The sequence below is a fragment of the Lepisma saccharinum genome, chromosome 13 (genome assembly GCF_977018435.1).
Source record: "Lepisma saccharinum chromosome 13, izLepSacc3.1, whole genome shotgun sequence".
Lineage (NCBI taxonomy): Eukaryota > Metazoa > Arthropoda > Insecta > Zygentoma > Lepismatidae > Lepisma > Lepisma saccharinum.
In genome coordinates, this window is record NC_139241.1 from 82,387,499 (window position 1) to 82,402,273 (window position 14,775).

The 14,775-nt window shown below is 39.9% G+C and overlaps 1 protein-coding gene across 3 annotated transcripts in view; it reads left to right on the forward strand.

Annotated features, from left to right (window-relative positions):
- The first annotated feature begins 236 nt into the window (after window positions 1–236).
- Window positions 237–14,775, forward strand: part of LOC145997088 (uncharacterized) — a 43,971-nt gene continuing 29,432 nt past the window's right edge. The window contains exons 1-2 of one of the 3 annotated variants that reach the window (XM_083133708.1): window positions 237–454; window positions 14,366–14,432. In XM_083133708.1, the coding sequence (XP_082989834.1) occupies window positions 449–454; window positions 14,366–14,432 (73 nt within the window). In that variant the 5' untranslated portion in view covers window positions 237–448. The remainder of the gene's footprint in view (window positions 455–14,365; window positions 14,433–14,775) is intronic. The other 2 variants (XM_083133709.1, XM_083133707.1) reach the window with 2 other exon arrangements.

The window sequence follows — 14,775 nt, forward strand, 5'->3', positions numbered from 1 at the left end:
GAAGACGAAATCTTTGCACGGATGGAGACGGGGGTCCTTGAAGAATTGAGCGCACAGATCCGGAAGTGACGCCTGGCTGGTTCTGCAATCGCAGGAGATGCGGCTGGTTTGGCGAATATTCAACCCCAAACCTCCTCGATCAACCCTCCACACCCACCGCCACGACGCTTTCTATCTCGTCTTTATTAGTCTTACCTTCATATAAACAAAACGAGCCATCGACAATTTCACATACGGCACATCTCCCGGCGTAAACTTTCTCTCCCGCGAAGATTAAAGGCAAGGGCCCCCCCGAGGGGGGAAGAGGCTCCCACGTATAAAAGCATGCTTCGGTGGCAAAGTCGTTGCAGACGCGGAACCACGACGTAGGGCATCGCGCTCAAGAGACACGCTGTGGAGGTTTCTGTTCAGAGTTCTTTGACTGAGAGGACGGTTCCAGTTCTGTAACATGCAGGTGAGTACGTTTCAGCTACTGGAAGAACTCCAAATGCATCAAATTAATGTTGATACATTTTTTTTTAACAATTGAACGTGTTGTTTTGGTTTCTTCGAAATTGTTATTCTGACCTGATGCATTTTAAAAGTAGCTTTTGATGTATTTCTGTGTGTGTTTTGATGCACCGAAAATGCACTTTAATGAATTACTGGAGTAAACATATTCGTGTCGTTTGACACGTTCGGGTTTTGTGTATGACTAAACGACAGGTCAGTTTTGACAAATTATGTCTCCCGCAGATAAACTTGATTGTTTTTTGTTTTTGTTACAAGTAAATTTCATTTACAGAAAGTCTAATCGAGACTGCACCTATAGTTTTAAGTGCGATCCGAACCACTCTGTGTGTCCATCGAGTATCGAACCCGGGATCTCTTGATTACAAGGCGACGACGTCACCACTGCGCCATCGGCGAGGCGCGGTCAGGGAGATGATTGATTGGTTGATTTTATTTTACGTCGCTTTTCTCCCCATTTTGGCTAATCACGAAGATGAGAATGAGAGATGATATAAAATAATGGTGAAGGGACATTCATCAAGAACACCCATGCTCGGGCCGGCCGGTATTCGAACCCTGAATCTCTGGGTCTTGGCTTGATGTGCTAACCACTCCGCCACCGAGGTAGGCACTTAGTTGCTTGAGTTTGTGTTTAAGTCCACCTTATGCCGAGAAAGGCTAATCGGGACTGGACCTACAGTTTAGAGCGGGATCCAAGCCAATGTGTGCCTCCACCGAAATTTGAACCCGAAATCCCTTGATTAGATTGTTTGATTTGGTTTACCTTGCTTCGCTTTTCTGCCACTTCTGGCTAATCGCGACGTGCTACGCTAACCACTCCTAATATACATGCATACGAACATACACGGGCGTCCGCAGGATTTTTTTCAGGGGGCTACAAACTAAGCACATTTCTCCCCATAATAGTGTTGTCCCCTCAAAAAAATCATTCATTTTGAATTTATCATGTACATGAAATAATTAACATATTATTGTGGCTGAAATAAAATTATATGTGTGAAATATATAATTTTTGGCTAACTTTCATTTTCCGGGGGGGGATGTCTCCCTCTCGTTGCTAATTTGTGGCTGTTGTAGGAAATTATATGTATAATTTATATATAATATCCTTATCCTTTAAGAGTATTTACTAAAATCCCCCCAGGAAACTTCTATGTGTTCGTGCGTGTGTGTTCGTGTTGCAGAGAACGTGTGAACTGTGGTCCGGATCTCAGGCTCCAACTTGAGAATCTCTGTAATTGTGTATTTTCCTTTGGGAAATTACAAACAGATCATGGACTCCATATCCTTGTGCAAGGATTTAATGTAAGAAGGACACAAGAAACCTTACACGTTTCAATGGTGTACTTTTCTTCAGTCTTCTGGATATTTTGCAGTAAATTTATTAACTTATTGCAAACTTATAGTCAATAATAGCAAGTTATTAATAGTTTCTTGATGAGAAATGGGTAAGTACAGTCAGTTTCGCATTAGTCAAACGTGCTATCATTGATTGCAGTAATGACGTTGCAAAGGAAGTAAAGATCTGCCTCCGTTTGTGAGACGTTGGTGTTGGAATCATGATGGCAGCATCAAGGGTCCCAGGTTCAAATCGTTGCGTCCGAATGGCTAGTGGCTAGCGACTGCTTTAGCAACTTGGGAATTTTACTGTCAGCAGTTATATTATGACGTCACGTATTTGTCTAATGAACGGATTACGCTAACTGTACTAAACCTAACCTACGTAACCTATTAAAGTGTTTATGCGCGTTGGATTCATAGCTACATAAGTAGGTTAGGCAGGTGAGGTTTGGTGCTGTTTTAGCATTTATCTACAAGTTGATATACTGTAGCTGTCGCTAGTGGCTCGCGTCCGCATGGGTGTTCATGTAACTTAACAAATTTCATGTAAACATCAGTCATCATCGTCGTCGCGATAAGCCTAAAGTGGCAGAAAAGCAGACAAGAAAAATAAAAATGCGGGGAGAAAATTGCTACATAAATAACTTTACAATTGTGAATCTATAAAATCATCCCTTTTTCGGATGAAAATATTTCTTTCTTTAATATTTTCGTGTTTCTAAGTAGGTCCGAGGGTTTGTGCTGTTGACAGATCAAGACAAAATAAGTTTAGCAATCATCCTCCTTCCCCCTTAGCGGTTGAATTGAGGGAAATCCATTCGTAGTGGGTACTTACGCCATACTAAGAAGATAGCCCTAAGAGTCAGTGAGTGGAGCACACAGGCACCTTTATTTATTTATTTATTCTAAGCAGTATTTACAGTGTAGTATGCAGAAAATTCCAAAGTACAGCACTTTTAGACGTACACTCATGATAAAATGTCGCAAAGTAAAAGAGGAAAATACAAAATGTTGGACAAGGACAAGAAAGACATAGAAATCTGAACAGAAATTTAAAATAGTTAATGTGTGAATTAAGCTTTTTGCTTCGGAGGGGCTTGCCCACTCAGTGGCGTATTTGTGATTTCATTTCGGGAAATAGTTTTTTTCATATATACTTATGCAAATTTGTGTATATATGTTACCAGTCAGTAATCTAAACTATTGCCTTGCGGTTCCAAGTATCTCAGAACATTGGTTCTAGCCTACGTCATTAAATCTTATGATAACATTCACATGTAATTTAGAAACATTTAGTACAGGGGTTACCAAATTTTTCGTATCACGGCGCCCTCAGTGTTTCAAGATTTTCCTTCGGCGCCCAAGTCAGAATGAAGGCCTATGTAACACTTGCAACGCTCAGTTAGTGTGGTTAGATCGCTTGCCCTAAGTTGAAAAATAAGCACGTATTTCCAATTCAGAAATATTTTACACATAAAAAGTACGAAATAAGCTCATACATTGGGATAATTGTCATTTCTGTGAACACTTCGGGAACCACTGGATATTTACATTCTAAGAAAACCCTAACTCATACACGAAAAGATTTATCGAACCATGAGCACCGAAAACTTGAGCAAATGTCTATTGCCAGGTTCAAACTTAACGTCCACCTAACCAACCAACAAGTTTCTCGTGAACACCTTAATACATGTAAAATACCAGCACTATGCCATGAAAACTTAAGTGGAAAGCAGCCTGCTGTTGTCTCGGCTCGGTGAGGTTGATTCGTTGCAGAATGGTGTCCTTCTTTAATCCACAAGGCTGCATACTTTCCCGCCAGAAAATCTTTGATGACTGGGGCATTAATGGACACCAATATTTTCTACATAGTTAACAAATGGTATACCATACGTTTTCTATTCCATTTTCTTTGCGGGGGATAAAATCATCTCTGGCATGGATAAAAATAATTTTATTTTGCAAGGGATAGAATCTTTTGTGGGTGGAAATCCCCGGCATTTCCCCCACACCACATTGAAACTAAACGCACGACCATGACATTGGGCGGGTGGCAGATGTTCGTGCTGTTACCACGTCGGAGCACAACCCCGGGTGTTCAGAGGTTTAAGAAAATGAAAGATCTTGTTGTATAGTTGGTCTTTGTAATCCATGTGGTATACAAGCTGACAGTATTTGCCAGAAAAGTCAGGGACACAAAAGTGTCCCGGAGAGAGGTCGGTCTGACACTCGAACCGCTATCGGAATAAAAATTATAGATACTCGAGTTTGGATCCCAATTAAAAATTAACCAGTAGACCTACAAAGATACGAGTTACATCAAAATTTAGCTTATTCAATTCTGCGTTAATCTATGCTAAACATTTTTTTTAAGAGTAAGCCTTATATTTTTTATCGCCTTGAGAGCAAAAAAAGGGGGCAGTTTTTTTAGTTTTGCAATCGATCGATCATGATGAAATTTTGGTATGGTGCAGGCAGAAAGGTGTTAAACAAAAACCTTAATTTTCAGATTTTTAAAATTTGTCGATAAACCGTTTTCATCAATTTTGCGAAACAACTTTCTCTTAGTATTGGATAGTCCTACAAATACAATATTGGTCTTGGTTGGAAGCTCTTTGAATATGTTTTGAAAATCCATTATCGTTGTCAATTCACATTGAGAAATCGATTTTATACAGATTTTTATTCAGCGGAGTAAAGATGAGCGCGGAACACGGCAACACGGCACACAGCAATCGTTTGCAAAACTAAAAATAAACGGCCCCTTTTTTGTTCTCACGATGCTGAAAAATAGAAGGAATACTCGAAATAATTTTGGTTTGCATAGATTAACGCAGGATTGAATAAGCTAAATTTTGATGTAACTCGTTTTGTTATAGGTTAACTGGTTAATTTTTAATTGCAGTCTAAACTCGAGTATCTATAATTTTTAATCCGATAGTAGGCAACGGACCACACATTGGGCGGGAACCAGCGACTTTTGTCCCGCCCTCGCTTTGCTTTTCCTACATGTGGCACCAGCGCAATTCCGCCAAGCCGCCTCTTTTCATGGCTGTGTCTTTAGTCCATATATTGACATGGTGTATAAAAGGGGAGAACCCCTGAAAACGCCCAACCTCCACCTGCAAACATTCTTACACCAGGCGTATGCGCTGAATGTCCTGGTGCCTTTAAAATGATCCAGGGCGTCAAATCCACGGAATTTTGGTCCCCCCCCCCCGTTTTACTGGCATCGTTTTTTTCCTTGCAGACCTGGTGCAAGAATGTGCCTTCCTTTAATTCAGTTCGCCAACAAAGATTAGTCCGTTCTATTGTTGTGTCCCTGGGCAAAAAAGAAAAGGTTCTCTGTGCATTGTTGACGTAAGGATCGGGTGTCTTTGGATATTTTCTGACCTTGACCGTGATATGTGGAATCTGTTAAATCAACTGAGCTTTCTGTTTGCTGCCCGACTTTCCATTTCTCCACTTGAACCTCTTCATGTTCGAAAGTTGCCCATTGCTCGCCTAAAGTGTCTCGAATCCCCTGCAAATCATTCTTTGATGCAGGTGACGTGCGCTGATTTGAGAACTGCATAATTTATATTCATGTCCAGAATTATTAAATCAAGAAGACTTAGTTGGGCAAGCCATGTGACACGAATGGGAGAGGAAAGAAGAGTTTACAGGATTCTTGTTGGGAAACCTGATGGTAAGAGACCAGTATCTCAACGATAATGTTGAGATGGACCTAAAGGAAATTGGTAAGGATGGAAAAAGTATATAGATCTTGCTCAGGATAGGGACAGATGGAAGGCCTATGTTGTTTCAACCTTCGTGTTTCAGGATAGTTAGTTAGTTGTGGAGGAGTTAGGGCACAGGTCTTCATGAAATATTATCTCACGTAATTCGTCATCACACGTCCAATATTTTCACTTGATTATGAAGTGTGCGAAATCCTGGGTGGACAGTGGAATTTTCTTCTACCCACAATTCTGTCCAAAATATGCACTCCATCAAAAATTTCCAGAAAAGAGAGTTCCTGTTATAAAAATAAGATAAGCAATTAGTTTTTACTTCAAATATACTTTAGTAAGGGTAATATCGAAAACACACACGAAGGACAATTTCTGTCTTTGTGTGCTTGTGAGTGTGCTCTCTCTCTTTCAAGATACCCTATATATATATATATAGAGCACACTCACAAGCACACAAAGACAGAAATTGTCCTTCGTGTGTGTTTTCGATATTACCCTTACTAAAGTATATATATAATACACGAATAATAATTCATGCACAATAAAAGTAAAGCAAAAGCTGAGTAAAAACTTATACTTACATAATAAATCCATTTCAAATATTTTGTAATTTACTGCCATTTTTAAACAGTTGGTAAAAAATTAGTGTGCTACCTCATAAACACCTGATATAAGTTAAAGTAACAAATACATTTCTTTGAATATACTCAATAGTATATATTTTTAATGTTTATTTATTTAGTTTTTGTAATAACATAATAAATACTTAGGTAATGAATCATATATATATAAATATATATATATATATATATATATATATATATATAAATATATATATATATATATATATATATATATATATATATATATATATATATATATATATATATATATAGTATACATAGTATACATAGCATTATATGAATTCAGTAGTCGCACGCAGCACCAACCTCTGTGGCTGAGTCGCTTGAGATTTCACGAATTCAACGCAGTTATAACTGACGGCACGCTTCTCAACCACCTTACTTAATCGAGCCCTACCCTTCGTCTTCTGACGTCACGCTAAATACATTCGTTGTCAGGTTAAGCACGTTAAGTTTAGGGCTCTTAGCATAAATACACTGCAAATTTTGTGACACCACAAGTCGTTGTACGGAGCTTGATAAAGACGGTGGTTCAGAATTGTGCTATAAGTGAGATCATCGAACGCAGGACTGTCATGCTGCTACGGTTTGAAACGTTGCTGGTGATTGGCTCGTTCCTAAGTGACATGTGTCGCTTCGGTCTGAAATATTCTTAAGAAAAACGATTTAAACCTTAGTTTCCTTTAATGAAAAGTATGGTTTGTAACGATGTCAAAATGTTAATCGCTAAAATTTGTCCGTGATGACAATTGAAGGTGTCATGTCTATGAAGACTACACGAGACGACAACCTCCCGTTAGGTTCATGCTCTTCCCTTTGTCCCGCCATTTTACTGCCACTTGTTTACGTTCCAGAAAGTTTCGTATGATGTCCCCCAAGAGGACGAGATTATGTCCTTATGCAAATTACCGTGAAGCTGCTCCTGGAAGCATGCAGGGTTGAAGGAGCGCTATGCTTTCTGCGGATGAACCAACTGGAAACCTTGGAGATTCGTTATGTACCAAAAATCCTCACGTTTTCCTCCTCCCAACCTTGCATGGCCGCATATACAGGGTGATTCAGTAAATGCGTTAAAAAGGAAACCAGGAATAGGTGATGCACCATTGAACAGTTGGAGATAGAGAACCTATGGACGGCAGATTTTTCTAGTCGATCCACCAGGCGCGAGCAATATCGAACACAACAGTTTTTTATTGCTTTTCATATTTCATAGAGTTACTGTACTGAAATGCATGCATAGTTATTATTCTGTTTTGTTATTACCTCGTTCAAGAAATAGCTTTAGGAAATTTTAATCATAAAATTCACCTATGTTGTTTGAGCTCTTACATAAAACTCTATTTCTTGCAATCCAGTGACGTGCACTGAGGAGTAGCTAGTCTAGCAGAGATAGATCAATCAATCTCACATCTCGAATTTTATTCAAATCACAATATTTATTGTCTTGTTAAAGCCACAGTTCACATGCAACACTTTCTTTTCCACGCGCTTCTCGTCCATCGGTGTGATCTGCGGGCAAAGCTGGCTGGATACCCTAGCTCCCTCTTCCTCCGCCTGACCAGTTTCCAGGTAGAAACGGCCCTCCCAAGGAAAAGGAAGATTTCTACTTCTACCTCCCTTGCCCCCTCGCACCCCGCTGCAATGTTTGAAAAGCCCAGGCTTTCAGGTCCCCTAGTCTATCTCCTATAGGACAGATGGGGGATTGGTTTTTCATAGATTTTTTGTAAATCCTCTAAAGAACTCAGGGTAAAATTTTCTGCAGTACTTATGTTCTCTGTATTTACACAACCTTTTATACGTTGTACAATATGTACGTATGTATAATATGGGATGTAGTTTTATTATTTATGAAATGGGAACGTGTGAAATCAAATCATTGATTGATTGCTCGATTTGGTTTATTTTACTTTGCTTTTCAGCCACTTTTGGCTAATCGCGAAGATGATACGATAAAATTGATGAAGGGACACACATAAAGAATACCCATGGCCAAGCCGAGTTTCGAACCCAGGATCTCTGGCTTAGAGTCAAATCAAATCGTTTTTTATTTTCGAATGTGGGTGGGGATTACGTGTACTTTTTTTAGTACTCATTCATCATTTTGCAATCTTTTCCTGTCTTTGACGTTCTTCTTTTAGGAATACTGGGCCCTAAAGGGGGGAGGGGTGTGACCCACACCAACCCCCCTTGAGCACGCCACTGACTGCTACCCCAAGTGTCGACGTCACCGCACGTCACTGTTGCAATCTTGACAACTGTGTAACCATTTATTCTTTGGATTAAATGATGCAATATGAAAAATACAATCTGGTCTCTGTGTTTTACACTTAATTATTTTCGATTTCAGTTCTGATCAAGTCTTTCTGGGTAGGACACCTAGAGCGCTCGAAATACGTCGTTGATATTTAAATATTTATCTGTTTATCTTATACTTTCTTTCAGGGGAGGGTGGGAGGGAAGGCTACACTGGCCACTTCTAGTCCGCTGCACTTTTTAACTCTTGATGCAGTGCAGGTGTATCCCGGTGTCAGATTGGTGGAAGGAAATGACGTTGAACCAAGTAGACGGAAAGCGGTGTTCAACTTCGGAAGATTCAACGAATGCCTGTGTGCTGATTTAAACGTTCATTTGATTAGTTATCACACACCACGTGACCATACACCACAGATTACACCGCTCCAGAACGTAGTGCAAACGGTGCAGACGCCAAATACACTACTTGATACCAAATCAACGAAGTAGACGAGTCGGTGTTGCACCTTGTAACCAACTAAAGACCGAGTGGCCAAAGAATAAACTTCAGGAAACCCAGACTCTTCGCCTCTAGATGTGGGAGTTTCAAGGGAGGAAAAGCTGTGTTGTTACACGCCTGATTTTTGTCCAGTCGTACTCTTGGGCCTCCCCGATAGCGTAATGGTAGCGTCGTCGCCTTGTAATCAAGGGGTCCCGGGTTCGATACCCGGTGGAGGCACATAGTGGTTCGGATCCCACTTTAAACTGTAGGTACAGTCCACAGCCATCTTTAATAGAGGCCGGAGCCTTGAATTTGGCAACCCTGTAAACCGTGACATCAGCCGGCCGATGTCTCTCGGAAGAAACATTAGAGAATGAAAGTCCAAAAGTAAAAAAAAGTAACAATTTTATGTAGTCTATTCATCCCGTAATAACTTCATTCGCTCAAATTGTATTCGCTAGTGTATTGAACGTTATTTTTCCTACGTAAAGCAATATGTTATCAAGTTGTTAAAAATATACATTACGTGTTTGAGCAGCATATCAGCATTTCATGAGAAAGTGTACTTTCGGCTAACCGGGGAAGACGAAACTTGGGATTCCGGTAGAGCCGGACCTCTTCTTGGAGACGGTAAAATTTCGTAACGATCGAATGAAAAGAAAATACAATGTCCTTCTCGTCCCCTAAGGAGCGCTTCTCGCCCCCTTAGCCATTTTTTTAATTTTCGAGCCAGGGAATCGAAATTCGGCACAAAGGTAGCCCACGTCAAGGGAATAAAAGTTGCGAATGCGATTTTGAGATTTCTCAAAAAACGCGGCCGCCATCTTGGAAAATGGTGGATTTTCGCCCCCGCGAGCTGCACCTCCGCCCCTAACACCAGTCGGGAGCGGCTCCAGCCGCCGGATCGCGCTAACCCCTAACCCAAGGTGAACGGGAAAGGGCCCGGGTAGATAACCTGACGGTAACGTAACCAGGAGGTCGAGTGTTCGAGTCATGGGAAAAGTTGATTCTCCACCTGAAATTCGGAGGAAATGCTAAATCTTAACGGATTTTTAAGTTTGAATAGAAAGTTCAATTTTGGCGGGAAAGTTACAATATCTTGTACGAACCAAGCTGCATCATCATTCGTCTACACGAAAACATGCAGGGCGAGCCAAAAGCAAAGTCGGAAGCGTGACTTTTCTAAGCAAATCCGCGAGCCTGCGTCCTTCTCGCCCCCTAAGAAGCACTTCTCGCCCCCTAAACCGCCATTTCGGATAGAGGCCGAGAAAGTGTACTTTCGGCTAACCGGGGAAGACGAAACTTGGGATTCCGGTAGAGCCGGACCTCTGCTTGGAGACGGTAAAATTTCGTAACGATCGAATGACTTTCCCTCGCGGTACTTGTTCGCTATCGGTCTCGTGGTGATATTTAGCCTTAGGAGGAATCTACCTCCCACTTAGGGATGCATTCCAGAGCATCCCGAATCCTATGGAAGGCGCCCAGCCCGACTCGGCAAGGCGGGTGTTCGGTTCGCACGGGCCTAGCACCCTCTGTGGGATGTTGGTCCTTTCAAGAACCTACAGCCGAGCGGGATTTACGGACGCTCCCTTCCACCAAATCGCATATCAGAATTTCATGGAGCATTCCGTACGTTTCACATGTGGTGAATCATCGAATATAATAAATATCCCATATTGATGTCATTAATATTCTTAATTATCATGTGCAAAATAAATTAGCGACGTCGAAGAGCTATAACGATGACATAGAGGCTTAAAACATGTTTACGCAAAAAGCAAATTCCACGCTGACGCTGAGAAAAGTTGTGTGCATGAGGCACCACACGCTAAGCTTTTACTTGTATTAAGTACAAGGGTTAAACAACAACACTCAAACAAGAATTCGGGAAACAATACAGAGTCAAACAAACCTCTAAGAGCATAAAATTGCCTAACGTAACAAAAACTGCAGATCAGAAAATCACTAATTCCTTCACTGTAACATATCTCCGCAAGAGAAAAACAACGGAAATGTAGCACCTTCTAATTTCTAAACCATGCAAAATTATCCACTTTCTTGCAGGGACTAGATAGTCACCAGCAGTCGGCATTATTTTAGCCTTGTACATACATCGGCTATATGCAAACAAAACAAATATTTGTACATATGCACATCGTAATTACAATGTACTGTCTGTTGAACAACATCTTGGCAATTAAATCATGGACTGCTAAAATGATGACGTTATACAGAAATATGTAGGCTACATAAGATTTATTTAAACTCTGAATGTAACACTCGTTCATGCTGGTTTATCACATCCACAACTACTTTGTACGTATTACTTTTAGAACTTTAAGTCCAGTGTGCTAGATCTTCCATCATTTAAATATTTAGTTGTTAGATTCGAATGTCATTCCGAAATGCTAGCAAATTAAATCAGGGCAAGCTACACATTATTGGAAAGTTCCATACTTGATACTGCGTATGAAATGCAAAGTTGGCATTGTATTTTCTGCTAATTTCAAGTTATTTAACGGCAAATTTATATTTCAGTTGTTAATGTATGTTTTCCACTTACATCGTAATGTCAATCTTCTGTTCAGATTTGGAAAAAGGAAAACATTTTACACAGATTCCCGTGTTTCTTTAAGAGTCAACATCAATTTTGCTATTCGCGCCCATGCTATGTAGCTGGATGTTTACATCGTTGCCACATTTCAGTATTCCGGCCTTTATAATGCAGGCCGTGTCCAGTCCCGATTAGCCTTTTTGTGCATAAAGTGGACTTAAAGCAGCAAATCGATCAATCAATCAACGACACCTCTTCACCTCTTGTTGTCAACATGCACTCTTCGCTTGCTACGCGGCGGCAACCATTAGGCTTCGCCGTGCTTGGCCTTGTTGAGGGTGACACCTGTTTCAGAAACGACCCGAAACGAAAAATTTGGCAACGCAGACCACCATGAAAATTTCCTCTCACCACGGCAACTGGACAAAGTCGATTGGTTCAGCGGTTCATGTGACCCTCTCTGGCTTTCAACGGGAAAGACAAAACTAGAAGTTTGAAGTTTGTTCTTTCGCCGAACAGGCTTTAGACGAGTGAGTGCAGACGCAGAGTCTAAAAGTGTAGCGAATTAGATGGGCTACTAAAGAAAGCAAATTTGAATTAACGCACTGCTCCACAACAATCTCACGTCTTCCAAAGAATAGGCCATCTTTTTTCACAATGGAGCAGTCCGTAAGATCTCTTGAAAAAAAAAATTCCTTTGAGAGAGAAGATGACCATGAACCAAAACGTACCTCAAGCGGTTCCCTAACGATATGACGTGTCTGTCGTTCGCATGGGAAGACATCGCACTGCATTGTCACGTCAGTTCTTTTGTTGGGCTCTTATCTCGCCATTATTGAATGCTAAGCACGATGGCGGTACAAGGCGCATTGCTGCGGGATTTTTATTTTCTAGGCCGACCGTGTCATTACAAGCAAAAGGATACAAGTTGGTTCGCAGTGTATTGTGGGAATTGAGTTGCAACACGTGGTACTTGACAAGGATATTTTGATGTGACAACTTTATGATCGTTAATGGCTTTTTATCCACGAAAGCGAGTTCTATGCCAATATTGAATTCATTACGGATTTAGTTTGAATTTGAATGAGACCATGATGTGAATAGTAGTATATTATTTACATGCACTTGTAAGATATATTTTTATACACAGTCAACGGCAAATATAATGGTAGGCACAGTGCCGCATCTACAGTCTTGCAGCCCCCTGCAAAATATTATCAAAGGCCCCCTCTACTTACCCCACACAGACCCACCCAACTCAAAACTTTTAAAATGGGAAGGAGGTTATGTGATATATATAGTACACTGTTTTCTCACACCTGGAAAATGATACATTTGGTACAAGAATGCAGTCGTAACTTTTCCTGATTAAAGATAGGTTGAAGAAACCTTCACCACTGCATTTCTCGTGAAATTCTAGCCTCATTTGATTCTAGTCTGACTGCCACGCGGGAAATCTGGGGTGGGTGAATAAGGTCGGAATTTTTCCGGCTTTGTCTCCACATAAAACGGAGGTCCCATCCAGCCTCAAAACAAATGGTATCGGGGGGTTAAGGCGACCGCAGCGTGGTGCTGATCACATCACATCCAAGATGACCGACACTGAAATATGTGGGGCCCCACCCCCACATTCCCTAAATGTGCCTTCATGGTACGGTGCTATGTGCACATGGAATTTAACTTTTCATTTACCTGTATATATTGTATTCGTTCCTGTACTCCTGAGTAACTAAGTTTGTTTCTACTATTACGTCGTCAATGGCTTAGGGCCCCCTAAAGGTTTACTTATCTCCGAGCCCCCCTTCCCCCCGCACTGCGGGGTTTTGCGGCTTGTAGATCCCGCACTGGGTAAGCAAATTGTCCACCGCTATTTTCATTACTTTTTTATTATACATACTGTGTTGTAGGAATGAAACTATGTTGGTTCGAAGCAGGCATTGCCCTCTGCTTACTGACGTCATTATTTCAATTAATTATCAGCACATTGTGTAATATAGATCGAATGAAAATGGTGATGGATTATTCGCCTGCTGTTTCTTTAGCCGTTGGGTGCACATCTTTTTTTCATTCTCCACACCATATCTCACTTTGGAACCTTGAAATGACTTAGATCAATAGAAACTTACGGATAGCAGTTATAATTAATAATAGTTAATCTTTATAATTCTTAATACATAGATTTAGAGTTTTTCTATGATAGTGATAATATATTTTCGTAAATTTAAATAAACTTGATCATTGATTGTGACAAAACAAAACTAAGTATATTGGGGCTTCATTTGTGTACGAAAATTGTTTTCCTTTTTATTTGCATGGGTTATTATTGTATTACGCATAATGTATCAAATCGTGTTTGCAATTTCTATGATAATTATCTGACTGATATAGTTCACTGATTATAATCAGTCAATAAATTATATCATTTTTAAATATGTGTTTTATCTTTTATTGACGAGATGAAGAAAATATTTATGAACGAATTATACAAAATGTATAATAAATAATAATTCGTTGTGAAACAATTTTATGAAAATGATTGAGTTGCTTATATGTGCAGCTTGTAATGCATATTTTGCTTGTAATGCTGAATAATAGTAACACATTTTGTGCAATTACTAACTTGAAGTACATGCTTTCAATTTATGTTACTTGCATCATATCAAGTACATAATAATATATTTATTATAAAGGTTAATCTTTTGAGGCTTCTTGCAATGCATAAGTTGTTGCAATACAACACAGTCAAAATTTTACAGCGTCTACATAGCAGTCTATTTGGGCATAAAGTGCACTTAAAAAAAAACTTCAAATTTGCTAGTTTTTACTGATTTTTCTTCCTTCACAGGCTGCCGTGTTGGCGCTACTGCTAGTCAGTTCCTTGAGCAATGTTTTAGCTGAACCACCGGCTGCGGGTAAGTTCTCATTTTTGTTACTCTAAGCAATAATTATTCGTTTCAATACAATGTAATGAGATCCTTCCACTCTACATCCAATGTCAGTTATAACTTTTAGTCCAATGTTGACGCACGGTTAGGTATATTCTTATATTTTTACTGCCTTTATTACAAGTGATTGTTAAGGAAAAATCTATGGAGACAATTTGGTGAACTGAAACTTGAAAGTAGTTCAACAGTTTAATTTTTTCTTTGAGAATTGACGTGGAATAATTCCAAACATTGTTTAATGAGAAGGTAAGAAATTATCTTCAGAATAGATTTAGTTAATCTTCAGGATAGTTAACCTTTGTTTTTGCTT